General features: G+C 36.2%; 1 protein-coding gene across 2 annotated transcripts in view; it reads right to left on the bottom strand.

Annotated features, from left to right (window-relative positions):
* The window catches only part of LOC136806326 (uncharacterized), a gene marked incomplete at both ends in the record, with an annotated part of 116,288 nt that overhangs the window by 77,266 nt on the left and 17,524 nt on the right, over positions 1-21,498 (bottom strand). For both annotated transcript variants that reach the window (XM_067062878.1, XM_067062879.1), the window contains 4 exon segments: positions 1,616-1,785; positions 2,905-3,019; positions 13,596-13,658; positions 16,157-16,303. In XM_067062878.1, coding sequence (XP_066918979.1) covers positions 1,616-1,785; positions 2,905-3,019; positions 13,596-13,658; positions 16,157-16,303 — 495 coding nt within the window.

The following is a 21,498-nucleotide window of genomic DNA, read 5'->3' as shown; positions in this document are numbered from 1 at the left end:
CTTGCAAACTTTGTTCAATATTTTAATGATTTTATCAATTTTAATATTATTCGATTGTCAAGTTGGTTTTAATTAGTCTTGTGCTATATTTTTTACACCAACGTCAAAGAAAGAATAAATAAATAAATAATAATGTTTTTGAATGAAAAAACAACCAATTATAAAAAAAAGTCCAATGAAAATCCAGGAAAACGGCGATTTCAGGCTTATTTCCGGCATTTTCGGCCGGAAAAAAAAATTTCTCAAAAATTGGACTCGGTCATGTTTTGGGCATTGTTACTACGCATCTTCATCAGAAAAAACCAATGACAAAATCTCGAGAAAATGCCAAAAAACAGTTTTTCCGGCAATCGGGCTCCGTCACATTTTGGACATTGTCAAAAATCAGAAAAAACTAATGAGCCAATCCTGAGAAAAGCTGGTAACAGACGGACGAAAAACTAATGAATCTCGATATTTTTCCGGCATTTTCGGACGGAAAATTTTTTCCCCGAAATCGGGCTCTCACATTTTGGGTATTGCCATTTTGTATCATTGTGCAAAACATCAGAAAAAAACTAATGAGCAACGCCCGAGAAAAGCTGGTAACAGAAGAACGAACTAACGGACGGACATCTCCGAACTAGGTGAAAAAATCGCAGCAAAGTTTTGGGACTTGATAGAAAGAAATTCGAATTTAGCACTGTCCTCACTTACTTAATTGAAAAAAAATTAAGAAAGTTGCGTTTTTTCTAAGAAAGTATGACCATTGACATAATAACAGATTTTGATTGCCTGTGTTTCCAACTGTCGTTTGAAGCTGGGAAACTCAAACTCACAGCCCGACCCATACTATTCAATTCGCCGTCGGTATCCAAATGAAATCATAGAATAGATCTGCAGGCAGGGTTCACCTTTTTATGCGAAAATATTTCATTTAGGCGACCTGTCAAACATGAAAAATACACATTTTCGTAGGGGTCAATTTACACCAAAAGGAATTTTTTGAATGAAAAATAAAGACAGAGCTTTTTGAGAAGTTACAATTAAAAGAAGAAAAATGAACATGTACCGCTTAAACTTTGGAATGTTTCAACATACTTTCCGAACCTGTGATTCGATCGCTATATCTTTTCAGAAAGAAAATTGTACAAGCTACATGCTGAATGTAGAAATATGAAAAAACCAATATAGATCTGTTGATGCAGGCAAAAATCCACTTTTCCAAAAGAAAATATTTGACACCACCTTAACCAATGAAACTAGGTAGTAAAATAATCCAAGGTAAAAATAAATACGAAACCAATGGTAAAAATGAAATGATGGAAATGAAAACACCACGGCAATTACGCGGGAAAATATTTCATATTTTTAAATGGGTTAATTTCTCCCAAGAAAAAACTGCATATCACATTTTTTGATAATTTACTCACCCTCCCCCAAACATTGTGACTTTTGACCCCCGGAACAACAGAAAAGTATCATTTGACTTCCGTACGTTCAAAATCACCAACCGAGCAAGCTCACCCCCAAACAAGGCAATTTTTTTCGTACAAAAATGTCGGATGTTAAATAAAAGCTGACCGTCTCTGTCGCAGAAAAACACGCATGCAAAAGCTCGATATTGGATACTTACAGTCCCCTCATTTTCGTCCATGAAATCTGCAAGAATGATGACAGCTTTATCGATAGTAAACCGCTTTCTATCAGGACCATAGTTTTTTATTATGCCTTTTTTCTTATTGTCGATATGAGTTGCCGCTTCTTCGCATCTTCTTTGAATGGTCTGCAGCAGCTGCTCACTGACTAAAACATAGAAAAGTCGGTATGTTAATTCTAAAATTATTGATTTTAAGATAATTTTCAGTTCATAAACTCGTTTGTGTATAAGGCATAGCAGGGTCAGTTGAAAACGTTGGGTACCTGATTTGGAAGCCAAATTTGGTTACCTGGGTACCAAAATTTTTCAGATTATGGTGTTTTTTTGAAAAGGTGTAAATTTCGTCAAAATTGTCTGTATATTTACTTTATTTGATTTATTTGCTTAATCTCTTCCTTCTTTTTACCACGTTGAGCCGACGCGTGCCACAGAATGAAATAACAAGATAAATTAATGTAGCAAAGTGTTATGTTGCATAATTTTCAAAAAGCATTGCTCTCCCAAGTGGTAAAAATCGCCAAGCTTATTCTTGTAATGCCTGCTACCAACGCCATAGGTGAAAGATCGTTTTCTGCTTTAAAACGAGTGAAAACCTACCTTCGATTAACCACCACAAATTTCTGTCTTAACAACTTACTGGTTCTTCACATCCATAAAGATGCTGTTGATAAACTGAATTTAAAAACCGTTGCAAATGAATTCATCGACATATACGACTCAAGAATAAACATTCTTTGTGCAGAAAACCGGAAAAAACTAATGTAATCTAGAGAAAACGTCAAAAACGGGGTTTTTCGGCATATTAATTTTTTTCTTGAAAATCGAGCTCCGTCACTTTTTGAGTACTGTCATTTTGCATCACTATGCAAAAAATCAGAAAAAAACTATTGGGTCGATCCCAAGAAACCTGGTAACAGACGAACGAACGAACGAACAAAGGTTAATTTAAAGAACCTCCGAGGTAGGTCCAAAAAAGTGTGTATATTATTATCCAGAGCTTCATGCTTGCTTCCAGTAATCGTCGAGCAGACAGGGATAACTTCAAATTAGCCTATCATCTCGGAATATCAGCTAATTAGCCTAGAATAAGCAAATTAGCCTATTTCATAAATAGGTGCTAATTAGCTCATAATGAAGAAAAATTTGATTTTTGAGCCAAATACTATAGTCGCATCTTTTTTTCCCTGATATTCCGAGATGATAGGCTAATTTGAAGTTATCCCTGCCTGTCGAGTAAAAATAAATTAACTTATTTAAATTCTTACCCTCGGGAAAATGTTTCATTATTTTGGTCAGGTCACATCTTTCCAGTGCTAGTAGCTCACAATAAGATAAAGCACGTACAGTTGCACATCTCGGTATATTCAATAACAGAGATACCTAGATACAATTAATGAAAAATCTTTTAGGAATTGAAAAATTTCACTTGCAGCTAAAAATTTAGTGTAAGGGGCCGTCCACATAGTAAGTACGCAGTGAAGGGGGGGGAGAGAGGGACTTAGGTGGGTATCCAATATTTAGAAAAATTTTGCCCATGTACTATATGGATGACCCCTAAAATTAACAAGCTACATCCTGACAAAGGTAGTTGAGAACAGGATGAATGACGATGAAAATGTTCAAACGAAATACATAAATACATTTTTCATAAAGATGGTGTTGCTCCATTTCATTAAGGATATTCTTATTTTTTGGGAAAATCTTGCAGTATTCATAGGTTAGGATCCAAACCCAGCCTGTTTCGATTTTTCGTCACACCACCACCGTAGTAAACGTCATTATGTCTCAGATTTTACTACCGACCCCCCCCCTGCCTAAAATCGAAAAAAGAGAAGCCGAGGAGGGTCATTTCTTTTAGAGAAAAATATCTAATCTTAGAAAAAAATATTTTGGAGCCATATTCTCTAACAACCAGACAGTTTTGGACAATTTTGTTGGTATGAAACCCTAGAAGAAGATGTTGAACTCAATATTAGTCTCGGTTATTAAAGAATTGCGACTAATATTGGGGAAAACTGTTAATTGTCCCTGGTAGAGAGAAATGCCTAGTTTCAGGAACAAAAATAAAAGCCATGTGATAAATGAGCATTTTTGAGAAGAATTAGGTCAAAAATGTTTGTAAGTGAGATTTTTCTGAATATAAAATCATTGAAAAGTACTATTTTCCACCCAAAAAATGAAACCAATCGCAATTTCAATCACTTCCTGCGTAGCCTATACTAGACGTCACCCGCGTTTTTTCTACGCAATTAACGTCTATTCCACTTTGCTACTTTTTCGAATGTTTTGAGCCCCGGTTTTCGGGCTCTAAACATTCGATTTTTTGACGCCACTTGAAGCTCCTGCAGTAGCAAAATAATCGAATTTGCGTCAAAGCACTTGAAAGGCTTCTATTTTTCGAAAATCGTCAAAGTGGAACTCACTAAGAAACGGGATGAAAAATCCCAGTTTTTAGTGAGGTGCTCGCTACTTCCTGCACTGCGAGAAAATTAAAAGTGATCTCAACGCCTCCTATAGACTATGCTATGGTCTAAGACAAACCACTATCTAAGAAATAAGCCCAAAGCCGAAGAAAATTCGCAAACGTGTTTTTGCCGAAAAGAGTTTACAGTCGGTATTGTTAACCGGTTACTTTTTCGAAGCAGGCTACACGACTTTTTGCGCAATGCAATTGGTTCTTTTTGCATGACGACGGGTCTACATTGTCCAGAGTTGCCCGTCGTTAGGAAAATTCACTGTGACGTCACTTTTTCAAAGGAAAATGAACAATGTGTTGACATCATTTTAACAAGATTGCGGCGGTAACGGCTGTGCTGCGAAAGAAGATGTGAAGAAGGTCTTAGAAATTCGACTCCGTAACGACGGAAAACCACGCCGGATTTCAGAGGTTGGATTTCATTTTCATCATCACTATCGGACGCTGCTGTAAGATCTGCTTTTATCGGTAAATCATCAGAGAATTGATTCTCTCTCAATACAAAGTGACCGCTCCGTAAAGCTTACCCTCTTTTTCTTGTAAGCTGGTCTCTTTTGTATCAACGTACTCTTATTCTTCTTGGCTTATACGGGCTCTGCTGGAAGACCAGGACTTGCTCCTGGGGGACCACCCGTTTTAGCCGAAGTGTTGCTGCCTACATTCCAGCCTTTTCTTTCTTTACCGGTATCATCGAAAGCAGAAAATGGCCAGTGGATGCGAAGACGACATGTCAACCAAATCACCAACAAAAAACACCGAGAAGAAAGTCGAGATATCTGTATTCCCCGAGACCAAATCATTGGATCAAGGAAATCGTTTTTCCGAATGTTTTCGATCCCAAGGCATGCTGTACAACAGGAAGAGGAACCAAAGGAAGGCAAAACTCTCCCCCCTTCTCAGCCGATGCTTCCGCCAGTTGCAGAGGAATATGCATGCGACATATGTGGGACTAACTTTCGAACCAAAAGTGGCAGGACAAGACATGGAAAAAGTTGTTCGAAGAAACAAGAAGTTGCTCCAGTGTCAACGGAAAAAGTAGTGACGCCGAAAGATTTGACCTCATTCATAATCGTAAGATCGAACGAGCCACAAGTAGGGGCTGACCACACCTACTCTGAGCTAAACCAAATCATCGATTCAGCTTATGAAGAGTGCGTAAAGTGAAAGCGGAACCTCTTTATGCTCCCATCAGGCAAAATTGGGAACGATATCATCGATGAAATGACCCGTCTGGTTCACGAATGGGTCAATGACTCGCCACAAAAGAAACTTTCCCTCAAGATTCTAATGATATTGCCGTGTCTTCTTCTACAAAAACCAAGTCGAAATTTCAAGTCAAAAGATAACTCTGATGCACTCAAACGGAGATTTCAGCAATGGAAGAATGGTGACTTCGACGCTCTGATTCGTGAAGCACGCTACCTCCAAACTCAACTTGTGTTCGGCCAAGGCAACCGTACTTTTGAAGAAAAAGCGAAACACTTCCACGATTTAATGACCAAAGGTAAAGTCGTTCCTGCACTCCGCCTCCTTGACGATATCGAGTCAAGTGGCGTTTTAAACCTCACCAAAGAAATGCTGACAACGCTCCAAACAAAGCACCCAAATGGACAAGAGTGTCATGAAGAATACCTACTGGAAGGTCCGATCGACAAAGTCGTGGGTACATTTTCGAGAAGATCGATGGCTCTTTGATAAAGAAGCTAGCTTGTCAATTGAAGGGAGCAGCTGGTCCTTCAACACTGGACGCTGGTGGCTGGAGAAGAATTCTGACATCTGCCTCCTTCGGATAACCTGATAACAGATTGTGTATTTTCTGGCCCAGTACGCTGAAGCTCTAAAGACGTGGGCGAAAATATACAATCTGAAGAATATGGTCGCGCGCCTGTACGCGGACCGCGTAGAATTTTATTTAAGAGGAACAGGTCCGAGTGCAATGTCGACAGGGAAGGGTGTCATGGCCGACAACTTTTGGGTCGGGAGATTTGTCAAGTTCTCTCAAAGCAAATTCAGAACTTTTTTGGAAAAGAAGCATGCAAAACATTATTGTATTCCACAAACAAGGTTCTTTAATGGATGAACATGCTCAAAAAAGAATCTTTTTTTGCTTTAAACTGATCACACAAGAGAAAACAAAGTATAATAACATCATACACAAATATCACTTAAAAAGAGAGAAAAATCATAAACAAACATCTTTTATATTATAAGTAGAAGAAAACTGAAGCTATAGAAAATGAATACAAACCATTACTGAATACTTTTATGAGGTTTATAAAGTATAAAAACCAAAAAAACTTGAGTTTTAAAACAATAACAAACATCCATTTTCACCTTCCGCCTCCAATTTGAAACCTTTCCACTTGCAAAGCATTGTGGGACAGAGTTTTAATTCCTATCTATAAAACGCACTTTTCATGGAGCGCCATTTTAATTTTTAAGTTTTCGGCACAAGACAAAAAGTTGACTCAAAATTTCTGTAGAGATAGGGCCATTTTCCTCAGATGTTAGTTTTCAGCGATCTTTAGAGCTTCAGCGTGTCGCGTAGAAAACTCCACAGCTGCTATCAGGTTACCTTCGGAAGCCATAGTTTAAACCTTTGTGATGCTATCGCAAAAATGTCGCGAAAGTTAGGGTTAGTTACTAGTTACTTGACCTCGGGCAATAGTTCTTAGTACAGCCCTCCCAAACCGGTCATTATTGTATTAGAGTTTGCCAGTCTTAGACTATACAAATTTGGTGAAAAAAAACAAAAACATCCAAAATCGTATGAATGTGAGTTTCCGTATGCGTGGCCAATTGTGTTCGGTATTTGAAAAAAAAATCAAAACAATAAGAAAACAGACGGGAGAGAGAAAACTGAGATAAGAGAGATTGTTGAAATTGTGTAATTCGAACGCCTATAATTCGAATACTCACCTAATTTGAACAGATTCTGTGGTCCCCTGAGAATTTACCTTGAAAACCTTAAAAGATAATTCATTTAAATCGAAGACTTTTCGATTGACGAGGCTATCGACACTCTCCCCAGAGAGGAGAAGAAGAAAGCAATGCAGGGCGAAGGATAAAACCACCACTCGAGGCACCTTTCTGTAGAACCGAGCGTTATCGTGCCTCTTTCTTTCCTTTTTGCATAAATGAATGGAATAACCTCGGAAATCATATACGAAATCTTCCCCACTATTAAGTCTTTTAAGCAAGCAATTCTCCGATTTCTCAGACCCAGTGCTAGCTCAGTTTTCAGAGCTAGTGACAATGATGGCGTTGTTCTCCTCAACCGATTAACGGTTGGTTTCAGTCATCTTCGTGAGCATAAGTTCAGGCATAATTCTACAGACACAGGTTGACCCTTTCTGCAACTGTCGACAAAATTCAGTAGAAACAACACAGCATTTTTAGATGCATAGCTCTAATTATTCTAACGACAGACTTGTGATGATTGACAGCCTTCTTCAACTTGACATAGTTTCCATTTAATCCCAAAACATTGTGTAGAATATTTCTTTATGGCGACCCCGAGTTTAGCATTGTCCAAAATTATGATATATTGATGCTAGCCGTTTTTTGGAGACTGTTATTCTAGTCTTTTACTCTTAACTGCTCTCCTAGCTCTTTTTGTTTTTGTTTTTCATTTTTGTTAGTCATTATCCTCTGTCAGGGTGTCTACGGATTTTTTTGGGGGATTTTCAATGTTTTCAAGGTTTTTTTGGTTATTTTTAAGTGGTTTTTCAGGGTTTTTTGGCTAAAACTTTGGTACTTTTCAAGGTTTTTTGATACTCAGTTGACAGTTACAGGAAATTTTTTTTTCAGAGTGGTAGGTGAAAGAAAAATAGAGGACAGCAAATAAAATTTATTCACTTTTGGTGCCCAGGGAATTACTTCCACAGTTAAATTCCTATCCCCCTCTCGAGAACAATACCACAAAAAGAAATACTCCATCTCCCTAGTTTTCCAACTGTAGAAATAAAGAATTACCAATTGTTTACAGTGACCGAGGAGGCGCAACCATGGTTTGCTCCGGCGAGAGAAAATTGATTTTGACTATTTCAAATGGCTAAAAAACGCCTTGTTTTTGATTTTGTTTTTTACAAAAATCAATTGCCAAAAGAGTTTTTTTAAGGAATCCTCGTTTTTTACTTAATCTTACTTTTCGAATGACTGGATAGTGCTTTTCAAGGTTTTTAACGATTTTTCAAGGTTTTCAAGGTTTTCTCCAGAAAATTGATAGTTTTCAAGGTTTTCAAGGTTGGGTGGTTCATTTTCAAGGTTTTCAAGGTCCCGTAGACACCCTGTCTGTTAGTTAGTTTTTTTTTCATCTATTAATCATTATTGCTCATTTTGTTAGTTTATTTTAGGTTCCTTCCTCCTGGCGGTATAATCTGGTGGTCCTTTTGCGGGAGGCTAGGAACCTTTAATTAACTTTGTACTATGTGTTACATATACTATAGATAAAAAAAAGAAATATTGCAATGCATTTTCTCAAATCCAGGATGCTGTGCCAAATATTTCATTTCCGTAACGTACTCACTGCAAACTACTGCCACACATATTTTCATTACTTATCCATTTATTGAATTTCTGATTCTTAAGGCTGAGGTAAACGATGCCAGCATTTCATCCAACATTGAAAATAGAATGTTGGACAAATGTTGGATGAGTTTTGGAATGATGTTGGATCTCCTAAAAATCGTTTACCCACATCGTTTTCATCCAACATTATTTGGTAGTGTGGCATGTTTGAAACTTTGGTGAAAGAATTGATGATCGAGGATAGGATGTCTTTCAAACAAATGTTTCGTATGAGCGTGGAAGATTTCGAGATTGTTTTGAGTCAAATCAACGACTTGATTTCACCTCAAGAAAGAGTTCGTGGAGGTCACAGTCATATACTCTCGAATGAGAGACTTGCACTAACACTTAGATATCTTTCAACAGGTGAATCCTTTCACTCCTTATCTTTTCAATTCCGAGTATCTATTAAAGCTGTGTCTTATATCATCGCTGGATGTTGCGAAGCAATTGTTGAAAGAATGCAGGATGCTTTTTTGCCATTACCATCTGTACATGAATGGAACGCCATTGCGGAAAAGTTTGAGTTACGATGGAACTATCCTCACGCTTTAGGAGCAATCGATGGTAAACATGTGACCATTAAGAAGCCTGACAATGGTGGATCGTTTTACTTTAACTACAAAAAAACTCACTCGATAGTTTTAATGCCAATAGCAGGACCAGAGTACGAGTGTTTATGGGCAGATGTTGGATCTAACGGACGAAACAATGATGGAGGAGTGTGGAACAAATCTCAGTTACAGTCGTCTATCGAAGATGGTACTATTGAGCTTCCGAAAAACAAGCCCCTGTCTCTTTTGCATCCTAATATGCCATTTGTCTTTTTGGGTGACGATGCATTTGCACTTAAGACCTGCATGATGAAGCTGTATCCCCAAAATAATCAAACAGTGGATAAAAGAATTTACAACTATAGCTAGAAGACTAGAAGAATTTCAGAAAATCTTTTTGGAATTTCGGCAAATAGATGGCGCTTATATCATACTACCATTCCACTCTCTCCGGAACGGGTTGAAATCGTAACCATGACAACGTTAATCCTCCACAATATGCTGTGTAAGAGTAAAACCTCGCGGAAAAATTATAAGCCCGACTCTTTAATAGATTCTTTTGATAACGAAGGAAACATTATTGAAGGTGAATGGCGCGAAGAAAATGATGTAGACCATTTCCATTCGCTAGAGGTTCCTAAAACAGGGCATAATGCTTCAATTTCAGCTAAGGCAGTAAGGGAAAATTTCAAGGACTACTTCATGAGCGAAGGGACAGTTCAATGGCAGTATAAGTATACCTAAAAAAGTATTTTTTTATTGCAATGGAAATATTCTTTTTACTAAAGTTTTAATAAGAATTCTGATATTTATGTAACACAAGAAAAAATATCATTATACTATATATTTGAAAAAGAATCATATCAAAAAATCTAGTAAGTTTCATTCGACTTGTTTCTTTTGTTTGTTCAAAAAAGCTACAATAACAAATATCAACATATAACTTGCTTATCGATCATCTCAGCATGGAACTGTAAGGTCCATGATTGAAATAAGGAACGTTTCCTGGAGAGGGTGATGAAGATTGTGTCATGTTTGGTATATTACCAATAAAAGAATTGTTCATGCTGCTGTTCATTTCATCGGCAAACTCGAATTCAAAAATAACATCTGATAACTTTTCTGCATATTTCCTTTTTCGGTCATCGAAACCCCTCAATTTCTCATCCATGTAGAGTGCGAACGTCGACACCTTTGGCTCTTTCTTATCGTTGTCCTTCTTAGGTTTGCTTGCCTCATCATTCTTTTTAGAAATAGCCTCATTGCATTTTGTCAATAAGTCCAACTTACGCTCGGCAATAGACTTTTTCTTCAACTTTGGAGGCATGGGTGGTTCACCATCGTCATTAACAATTTCATGATTATCACCATCATCAACATCACCTCTTCTTTTTCTTATAGTTTCTCTGCTTCTTGAGGCAGTCATAACAGGGAGCAAGAAAGATAATCGTCGGTAATGAATCCAGGTACTTTCATATAACTCATCGGTTGCCTGGCCACTTTTGGTTGTCGTTTCTTTGTTTTTCCCTCGTCCCAATTGAGCTCGCAATCCGTTGATTTTGGCTTTAATTGATTTAATATTTGTTCCAAAAGTTTCAGCCATTTCAGAGTAGACGATCTCTTTGATGTCACGTTTGCTATAATCTGGGTGAAAAACATCCCCTAAAGAAACTCTTTCTTCTAACATGTCGATGAAATCCATTATTTCATTGCCGGTCCAATCTCTCTTATCTTTTTCATCTTCAGATTTAGTTGCTTTCTTCCATTGACTTTGTTTCTTATTTTTGTCCTTTGCATCCTGATTTTTCTTCTCCACTTCATTCTTTCTTATTTCAGACAATGCAAGTGTCTCTTCGTCGCTATCAATATAACCAGCACTACTATTATTGCTGCTCGCGTCCATCTTGTTTGAAAAATGCCACTGATTATAAAAAAGCAATGAGCTACTTTGTGTTTCCTTTTTCCCGAACAAAAAAGATTCGATTTCGAAGCTTCTCTACCATCTTTCTCTATTTGTTATGAAAATTTTCGAATTTTTTATTAAGAAACATTCGATTTTATTTCCAATGACGTCATTATCGTTCAAATGTTGGATAGAAGCTGAGTAAACCAATCCAACATGATCCAACACAAGAATCAAGAGAAAAAAAGGGACAGATGTTGGACAAAATGTTTGATGGCGATCAAACTTTCATCCAACAGTTTTTTCCTTCTTCCAGCATACCCTGTTTTTTTCTTCCAACCGGATTTTTGTATTCGAGTAAACGATTCCAACATTCCGTCCAACAGAGAGAAAATAGCATCCAACATCATCCAACATGCCATTTTCTCGCTGTTGGATGGAATGTTGGAATCGTTTACACGAATACAAAAATCCGGTTGGAAAAAAACAGGGTATGTTGGAAGAAGGAAAAAACTGTTGGATGAAAGTTTGATCGCCATCAAACATTTTGTCCAACATTTACATATTTTTTTCGTGTTGGATCGTGTTGGATTCGTTTACTCAGCTCACATCCGAAATTTGAAAGGGAATGACGTCATTAGAAATAGAATCGAATGTTTTTTTGTCAAAAATTCGAAAAATCTCGTAACAAATTTTTAAAAAAAATTAATGAAAATTTCAGCTTGAGAAAATGGAGACCTGTTGTATATTTTTGGAAAGCTCTCAAAAAATTAAGATTAGTGATATATTGAACTTCCGAAAGCGCAAAAACTGGACAAAACAGCTGTTTCTGGCTGAAAAACACTGAAAAACACTGTTTTTAAGGATTAATATCTCGAGTTAGGTAAAGAAATCACCTATACTCGCAATATATCACTAAACTTAATTTTTTGAGAGCTTTCCAAAAATATACAACATGTCTCTGTTTTCTCAAGCTAAAATTTTCATTAATTTTTCACCCTATGATTTTTGCCTGACACCGTCGTATTTGTCCGAAAATCACACCAAAACGCCCCAAAAAAAACTGGCACCAAGTTATTTTGATTCCCCTACCACTTAGCTTTCCAAAAATGTATAACAAGTGCTTTGACTAAAACATTCGGGCGACCTCAAAAAAACGAACAAATTTCCCTCTACTATACGACGCGAAATTAAATATCTCCGTAATTAAAAACAAGAAGCTCAGAGGGCATGAAGGCCCACAGGGCATGAAGGCCCACAGGGCATGAAGGCCCTGCGAGTAAAAATATGAACTGAACAAGACTAGAGTAGCAGAGGGGATTTGAACCTGGAGTCGCTAATACAAGCCAAAGACGCCTTAAGCCATGTGTCCACTCCGGATAATTTTCGACGGATCGGTACGGTTCGGAACGGTTTCTATTGTTCTGGGGATTATCTTCAACACATTTGCTTCATATTAGTTTCACGTGAACGGTTCGAATGTTCACGTGTTTTTGGTCCAAACGGATAGAAAAAAAGTTGAATTTTTTCAACTTTTTTTAAAAAAGTTGAATTTTTTCAACTTTTTTTTCGAGCCGTGCCAGATCGAAACGGTTCTATTGATTTCAAACAATAGAACATCTGTAAGAAGATTAAATTAATTAAATTTTCATTGTATAAATATTGTAAACAGAAAGAATCTGGTTCAGAAAATTTGAAGTGGATATTGCAAAACTGTCCGGATCGGTTTTCCAAAATATTCCGATCGAAACCGATCCGTTGAAAATTATCCGGAGTGGACACAAGGCCTTAGACCCTTCGGCTATCTCTTATTTGCAACAACGAGAAATAACTCATAACATTTGATCTTATATACAGAGATGTTTTTTCCCTACCACGTGAACAACTGAACTGTTCACATGATAGAGAAATGTAAAAACAACTTTTTTTAAAGAAGGTTTGTTACGGTTATTTCTGTGTAAATCACATTGTTTTTCTTAAAACGTACTACATCTGTTATATTCTTATAGTTTTAATAGTTAATTGTATGAGTTTTCTCCTTTTATGTTTTTAACCAACAAAGACAATTGCAATTGTTTTTTATTCTGTCAATCATGTTCTAAACATACATGTTTCAGCCAATCAAATCTTTCACAATATGTACTAGCCTGTGCTGTGCCGCCTAGTAAATTGTTACACACTTGACACCAGGCAGAATGCTAATGAAAGGCCCAGTACGCTAAAGGTAGCTGAAGCCAAAAAAAATGTTCCATTTTATTATTGATATCCCTAACTTTTTAGGGAAAATCATTCTAAAAATCTCAACACTCTAATACTGAAAGTGAGAGGTAATCCTTGGGCCCTATTTCAAGAAAATATGTAAGAAAAACTACACTGAAAGAAGAAAAGAAATTACTGTATTTAGATTACTATGTAGAGGCCAAAAAGCTAAGCGAATAAAAGAGACTTACTCACCTCTCCAAAAAAACTTCCTTCCCTTAGAAGTTTGATAGGCTTTTCATCGTTTTCATCCAATACCTAGAATATGTTAAAAATCGAGATTGAGTTATTCCTATTAAGGGGGTACAGTATGTAATACTTTAAGGGAACTAATTTTCGCTTTCACGGTACGAGGGTATGAAATTGGCGTTTTTAGCAGAACTGATTTTCGTGCTTGACACCCAGAGCTGCTACAGGTTTGTCAAGTTGAAAATCCAGATTTCTCAAAGGCAAGCTATATCTTATTTTTGACCTATCTATGTAAAAAATTTTCCAGACATTTTGATAAAGTATTTTCCAGACACTTTATTTGTTACGAAGGTTTTCCAAATTTTTGGGGATTTCAAAAGCCAAGATGAAAGTTTCCTATCTCCAGAAAGTTTACTAGACTTTATTCAGGACCATTTCCATATTTTTTTTCTAGACAAGTATGCCAATTCCAAACACTTCTAGACAGGTATGCCAATCCAGTCTTTTTCTAGACTTTCCAGACATTTCCAGAATTTTACCTAATTCCAGACATTTCTGACAGACGCGATCACTTTGTATGAGCATTATAGTTTGCAAAATTGAGTACTTCAAAACAGCGAAAAACATACAAAAAGGACAAAATACAATAAACAAGCTACATGCTGAATGATGAACCTACCTGAAGATTGATGTAATAAGACAATTGAAAAATGAGAAGAATAGTATGAAAATGCAGAATAATACGAGAACAACTCGAGAAGTTCATGGAATCCGGCGATTCTCGGCTGTTCTGGCGATTTTTAGAAAGTTCCTGTACCAAAATCAGTTTCATTAAAAATTGAACCATGCTTAATCGTGGACATTCTTATACATGATGTTTTTATTTGGAAAAAACAAAGACATGAAACTAAAAAATCCAATGAAAATATGCAAAGAAGGAAATTTCCGGCTTTTTTGGCCCGAAAAAACATTTTCTCAAAAACCGAACTCGGTCATGTTTTGAGCATTGCGAATACGCATCATTCTGCAAACAATCAGAGAAAAATAAAGATGAAAAAATAACCAATTATAAGGAAAAAGTCCAATGAAAATCCAAAAAAACGGCGATTTTCAGCATTTTCAGCCGGAAAACATTTTTTCTCAAAAATCAGACTCGGCCATGATTTGGGCATTGTTAATACGCATCTTTGTGCAAAAAAACAGAAAATACTGATGATAAAATCTTGAGAAAATACCAAAAGAACAGTTTTCCGGCATATTTCCAGCATTTTCGGCCGGAAAAAATATGTTTTTCGAAAATCTGGCTCCGTCACATTTTAGGTATTGTCATTTTGCATCAGTGTGCAAAATTTCATAAAAAAATATAAAGTACAGCTCGAGAAATTCAAGAAATACCGTCTTTCCGGCGAAAATAGGTTGCTCCGGCGATTTTTGAATAGTTGCGGCTTCAAAAATCAATTTTATTGAAAATTTAAACATGTTTGATGGTGGGCATTGCTATTAATAATGTTTTTGAATGAAAAAACAAATTATAAGGAAATAGTCCAATGAAAATCCAGAAAAACGGCAATTTCCGGCATATTTCCGGCATTTTCAGCCGGAAAAAATTTTCTCTCAAAAATCTGACTCGGCCATGTTTTGGGCATTGTTAATACGCATCTTTGAGCTAAAAATCAGAAAAAACTAATAAATAAAATCACGAAAAAGTTCCAAAAACCAGTTTTTCCGGGATATTTCTGGCATTCTCGGCCGGAAAATTTTTTTTTCCGAAAATCAGGCTCTGTCACATTTTGGACATTGCCTCATTGTGCAAAAAATCAGAAAAAACTAATGAGCCAACCCAGAGAAAAGCTGACAACAGACGAACGAATGGACATAGGGTACCCGGAGGTAGGTCCAAAAATAAAATAATGCCACTGAGTAGATATTCAGCAAATCCAGACTAATCCTTCACGAGTTTTAGTGAACTTCTGATATGGCCATATTTCAAGGTGTTAAAGATCTTTTAGGCCATTTTTCTACCGAAATTCCTTATCTTATCTAGAAAATGCGTATCACATGATTTAGCGAATTTATACTGCTATGAGTTCTAATTAATCTTATCTTTTTTAGCATTTCGGGCTGGCCTTCAGCGCAGCTGGTTTATTGATATTATTTTGAATGTTAAATTTTGATCATCTAGTTTTGCATAGGAAATTTTAAAGATAAAGTGCCAGCCTTGAATTTGGGGACCAGCAAAATGGTCAAAATTTTTCTCACCACTCGTTTTTGTGATCTTATGGGCCTAATTGATCATTGAAAAAAGTTAGCTTGTTTTTAACAACTCTGTGCACACGATGGATGCTTACAGAACATACGGCTCTCACTACTGCTATTCATGGAACATTTTGAAATAGCGTCAATGCAACGACTTCGAAAGGTTGAGCCCGCGAAAAATCGAAGTCGTTGCACGCTTGCTAGGCTTGTAAATTTAGAACGTCATGCCTAAATTGCTTGTCAAATATTTTCTCGTTCGAAAGGTTCAACTCCTTTCTTCATATTCATAAAATAATCAAAAAAATCCTTACCTCTACTGAACCTTTCTTTATATAGAACAACGTGTGTTTGATATCGTCTTTGGAAAAAATAAACTGCTTCGGAAGGTAAGAAATGGGTTGTATGGCAACTGTTATCATTCGCAAACATTCTAACGGAATATTTCGGAACAGTGGAGCCTAAAAGGAAAATTGAGTTAAAAGTTAAGCTTTTCCGATGGCTTTTTCAAAAACTGTAAAAGTATTTCCATGCATCCTAAGGAAAGCGTAAAAACTAGATCATTCTTTGATATGCAAAAAAATATTTTCATCAAAAGCGAGCCATAAGCCATCAAAAACACGACATTAAGGAAAAAGCGATTGAAATCTAAATTAATATTGGAAATATACATGCTAATTATAGTGTTGCACGGTTTCAATATGGTTTTTAAGCCTAAAGATAGTCTAGCAAGCTAGACGACTAATTTATACATAGTAGAAATTAAGCAAAAAGTAATGAATGAAACAATTTTAGTCGTCTAGAAACCTTTGTGCACTAACTCCAAACAAAAGAAAAGTGTCAATATTGCAATTATCATTTTTTCCTGCTCAAAATAATTCTTGAGAAAAAAAAATATGTGTGGATTTGTGCATTGAAAGTTTTTCATTTGAGTTGATTTCGTTTTGAGAGTTTGTTGTTGCTTGATAAATTGTTTTCTCGCTACGCAAGTCTCTGCGTAGCTAGCCGGGGTATCTATAAGGCTGGAACACCGGATTCTTCCAGTCGTTTATACAAACTAAATCCGTATTATTATTAGTATTGGAATTATTAGTATTACACGCTTTATAAACGACTCCAGTCTAGCCTAAAGAACGAAAATATACTTGATAAGTATTAGTCAGTCGCGGTGACTCTTAAAAAACGATCGTTCATTGTGTTGATTTTAGTCTAGCAAGCTAAACGACTAATTCAGATATAGTAGAAATAAAACAAAAAGTAATGGAGGGAACAAATTTTAGTCGTCTGGACCCCTTTGTGCAAGCCAAAAGCTTCATATTAAAGGGGCAATCCACCACCACATTGCAAAGTTTGTTTTTGTTTTCATTTGCCTTAGTTATTCAGACAAAATCGCACGGATTTACCTTGATGTTACGCGCATGTTTTTGAGTAATCAAGACACAAATAATTCAGATCAAAATACAAGATGGACGAAAATTCACTCTTGGCTTTTTAAAAGTTATAACTTTTTTCTGACGAACATAAAAACATACAATTTTCATCTAATTGGCGACCAATAATTACATGAAATGTGAGGCTAACACTTCAACTGTAATCATCAGTAATTTCAAGAGTTTTTCATCATTGATTACAAAGATATCCATGGATTACCTCTTCCGAATACCAAACCAACCAACTTAAAGATTTCAGAGACATTTGCTTGACATGAAGAAAGCGCTACATCCCCATAACTTTGGACATTAAATGGTTGGCAAAAATGGTATTAACATTCTATTGAGATGTGAAACTGGTTCAAGTTGAAGAATTAATGAGAAAAATGGACAGTACGAGAAATATTTTTGGTTTGAAATACAAACTCTTATATGGGACAATATCTCTGGAACAAGTTATATGAGATTTGTTTACCGAGTGACCCCAAAAAAAAGTCTTTAATGCTTGGTTCTTACATTCATGAGGTCAGAGGTTTTGTGGATTTTCTAAACTTTTGAACCTTGTGTGATTGTTTTGGTTGTTTTCCTGACTAAAGACACTTTTGAATTTGTGATTGTTTTCCCTGACTAGAGATACTGTGAGCGTGTATTTAATAAACATTATTGCATCTTGGCTTGGAGTATATTTTGAATGTTTTAACGGCGACGTCATTTCTTGTTTGGAGTGTTATCTTTTAGTGCTCCAATGTCATAGGTTATTTCAATTTCATTTTTTATCAGTTAATTCGTGTTTATTTCATAGCATTTCAGTAGTGTTTATGTGATAGGTTGTCCACGAAAGCATTGTTTCGATGTTTTGATTCAAAAGTAAGCCCTCGTGAGCAAAATAATCATATATCTCATAAAAAATGAGTAATTTGACTAAGAACATTGATGTATGCTTATTCATAGTAATTCTTATAGATAAACATGCGTTTTTTGAGCCCAAATTTTTTTTTCCAAAAATCTGCTTGAGCCATCTTTTACCTATGATGGTACCCTACTTTCATACAAAAAATCAGAAAAGATTAATGATCCAATTTTTAACAAAGTCCAAAAAACCCGTTTATTGGCCGTTTTTTGGCTCAAATTTGGCCAAAAAATTTTTTCCCCGAAAATCGGGCTCTGTCACATTCGAGGGTTTATAGTTATGCATCTTTGTGCAAAAAATCAGAAAAAAACTAATGAGCCAATCTCGAGAAAAGCTGGTAACTAACGAACGAACGAACATGCAACTGTTAATTTATAGGACCTCCACCGGGGTAGGACCTCCACCGGGGTAGGTCCAAAAAGAGAAAATGTCTACTTCGCTTCGGCAGCCATATTGGATTCAAAATGTGAATGTTCAAGCTAGCCTGTATCAAACTAACACGTGGATTTTTAATATTGGTATCAGGGGGGGGTATCAAGTAAGTGTACTGGCCCATAGCTGGTTGGGTGGTGTATTTTTTAGATTAAATTGAGTTAGTACAGTGTACTAAAAGGTAGCTTAGGGACAGTAAACTCGGTAGCTTATCAACTGACAACAACGACAATTCAAATTTCCCGGAGAGGGATAACGTAAACTCCCCGGGGGGTACTAGGTTTGCGAGGTGACGGGTATGTCCGAGCCAAAAATCGAAAATCGACCCTTTGAGAGACAAAATTTTGGTGATTTTGGGACCCTTTGAGAGACTTTTTCCTAAATTTTGGTCCATTTTTTCCAAATTTTGGTTTGATTTTCACCAAATTCTGGTCAAAATTCTTGGAAATCGTGACCCTTTGAGAGAGAAATTTTTGATTTTTGGGATTTTGGGACCCTTTCAGAGACTAACTTTTGAATTTGTACCCCTTTGAGAGACTTTTGAGGAATGAGAAAAGGTACCCTTATGGCTCGCACATACCCGGCACCCATTTTGCCTAAGTACCCCCCCCCGGGCGTAAACTCACATAATTTGCATAATCATTCGTCGTTGACTTAATTCGTTTCATATCAAAAATATGAAATTACACCACACACAGAACATAACATCAAAACATTATTTAGAATTTTTTTATTTTGTCTTTTTTTCTATCTTCTGATTGGCTCTTATTGTAAGATTAGACAAACAAACTCTCCGTCTTACAGTTTATGCGCCCCTTTTGTAAAATATAAAATGAAATTCTATTGTTGTAAAGTGTGCCGATGGAGAGTGAAGGAAAAATGTGTTCATTTTTTTCAAAAAGTTATGTTCATGTTTTAAGAAGGAAAAGTCAACAAGAGACAAATTCGTTTCTTGAGTGATAATTTTGTGATTTGACATAAAAGTATTTTCTATGATTTTTACAAAGCTCATCATAAAAATAACCTTCAACAAAATAAATAAAAATAAACCAGCTGCGCTGGAAGGTCAGCCCAATAAGCCTAAAACGATGAGAAGGAAGTACAATCAAGAAACCTTATTCGATGTTAAAGCCAAAGAGGTTAAAAAGCTCATTTTGGTTGAACTTCAGACAAAAAAAAAGTTTAACACAAAGTTGAATTTGTCCAAAGCAGACAGAGATGTGATCGGATTATTTCATCCTTGGAATTTCACATAAATCTTTTCGTTAGTATGTCTTAAACCTGCTCTTTATTCTCTGAGAAAGTATCCGAGGCGGCCGCTTTATGATATGTTCACTGCGGCTTTCGTCAGTTTTGTTCACTTTTGGCATTTTTATGTTGATTTATGGCGTGTTGAACTTAGTATAATGTGAATGAATAGGGGCATTTTATATTGAGGAAGCTGCTTAGGAAATTCCGTCCAGTTTCGATAACGCAATCAAAAGCTATGACGATTCTAAGTTTATGTTACGCCACACTTTGACGTTCCTTTCTTACATACAAAAACTCTCCAGACAAGAAAGCCTCAAAACCAATCATAAAAAACTTTCTTTTACACCCTCTATTTATTTACAATACAATAGCTTCTTTCAATTTATTGAATAAACAAAAAAAATCGTTTTTCACTTTCTTCTTTTTAATTATAGTGTTCTTTTATTATTATGCGCAAATCTTTTAATGAAGTTATGTGTTTCTTTTCTCTTCCAAGAAAAAATATTTTTCGCGCCAAAGTTTTCCCGATAACTTGTTTTCCGAAAATAATCCGAAATCGGATTCAAACTTGAAAGTCTTGACGACGACCTCCAGGAAAAAAATCGTGAAAGGGATTTGAAGGGTCACCGGGGCTGACCAATTACGTTAGACTAGCAGGCTAAAATACGGTATACAAAACAATGTAATCAATCCCCCCCAAAAAAACATTTTCTTGAGTCTTGAATTCATATAGCTGTCACTGAAAATAAGCACCGACAGTTTTATGTTCTTCGAAAACGAAAGATGTCATTGTCTGTAAAATCGAGCATAAAGTCTCAAATTCATAAAACAACAAGAAACCACAACCAGTCAAAAACCAAGAACTGTCCTATCATCTATCCATTACAGTATAATACAATATATCATGTCATGCAATCCAATCAGAATACAGAACTACAGCATAGGATCTGTACAAGTACTCTCTCTTATATATTGCCACATACGATAGTCAATGTTCAATCACAAATCTTTACTTTATTATTTGCCATTCTGGAAACAAGCAACTTTTGCTTTGCTGTTTTTACGACGAATAGCATTCTTTTTTCTTCATCAGTTCAATCGTTCAATTCTTCCAAAAAACAAGAGAAGCACTATCAGGTCGGGGTCAGGTCTTGAAAACTTTTTCTGATACAGTATTCCAAATATATCTCTCGGCTCTCCCATGGTAATAGTCTCACATCATAATATAATCGAAGAAAGATCTTGCATTCAATGAGTCCAATGAGTCCCATCCTCTTCTACTCGTTTTCTGATAAAATAATTATAAACTTCTATCGCTCACGAAAACTCCCGATTTTTTACCACGTGACCCACTCTGACCAATCAGAAGTTCACCGAATCCTGCCTTCATATTATGAACGCGCCCTTTCTCTAAGCCAGTATTCCAAGGCAAACTTAAAATCTGTAAATATAAAAAATCTTTAAAGCGCCGAAAAACGCTATATTGCCATAAGCCGTGTGTCCTAGCCTTGTGAATACGGGCTTAGTTAACTAGGCTAACTAAAAGGGTGGTCCTCTGAGAAAAATACAATGAAAAAGTTAGTACAGTGTACTAAAAGGGTGGTCCTCTGAGAAAAATACAATGAAAAAGCTA

Source organism: Clytia hemisphaerica, unplaced genomic scaffold, assembly GCF_902728285.1.
Source record: "Clytia hemisphaerica strain Z4C2 unplaced genomic scaffold, Clytia hemisphaerica genome assembly, whole genome shotgun sequence".
NCBI classification, from domain to species: Eukaryota; Metazoa; Cnidaria; class Hydrozoa; order Leptothecata; family Clytiidae; genus Clytia; species Clytia hemisphaerica.
Note: the sequence above shows the minus strand (reverse complement) of the source record. Positions and strands in the feature narration are given on the sequence as shown.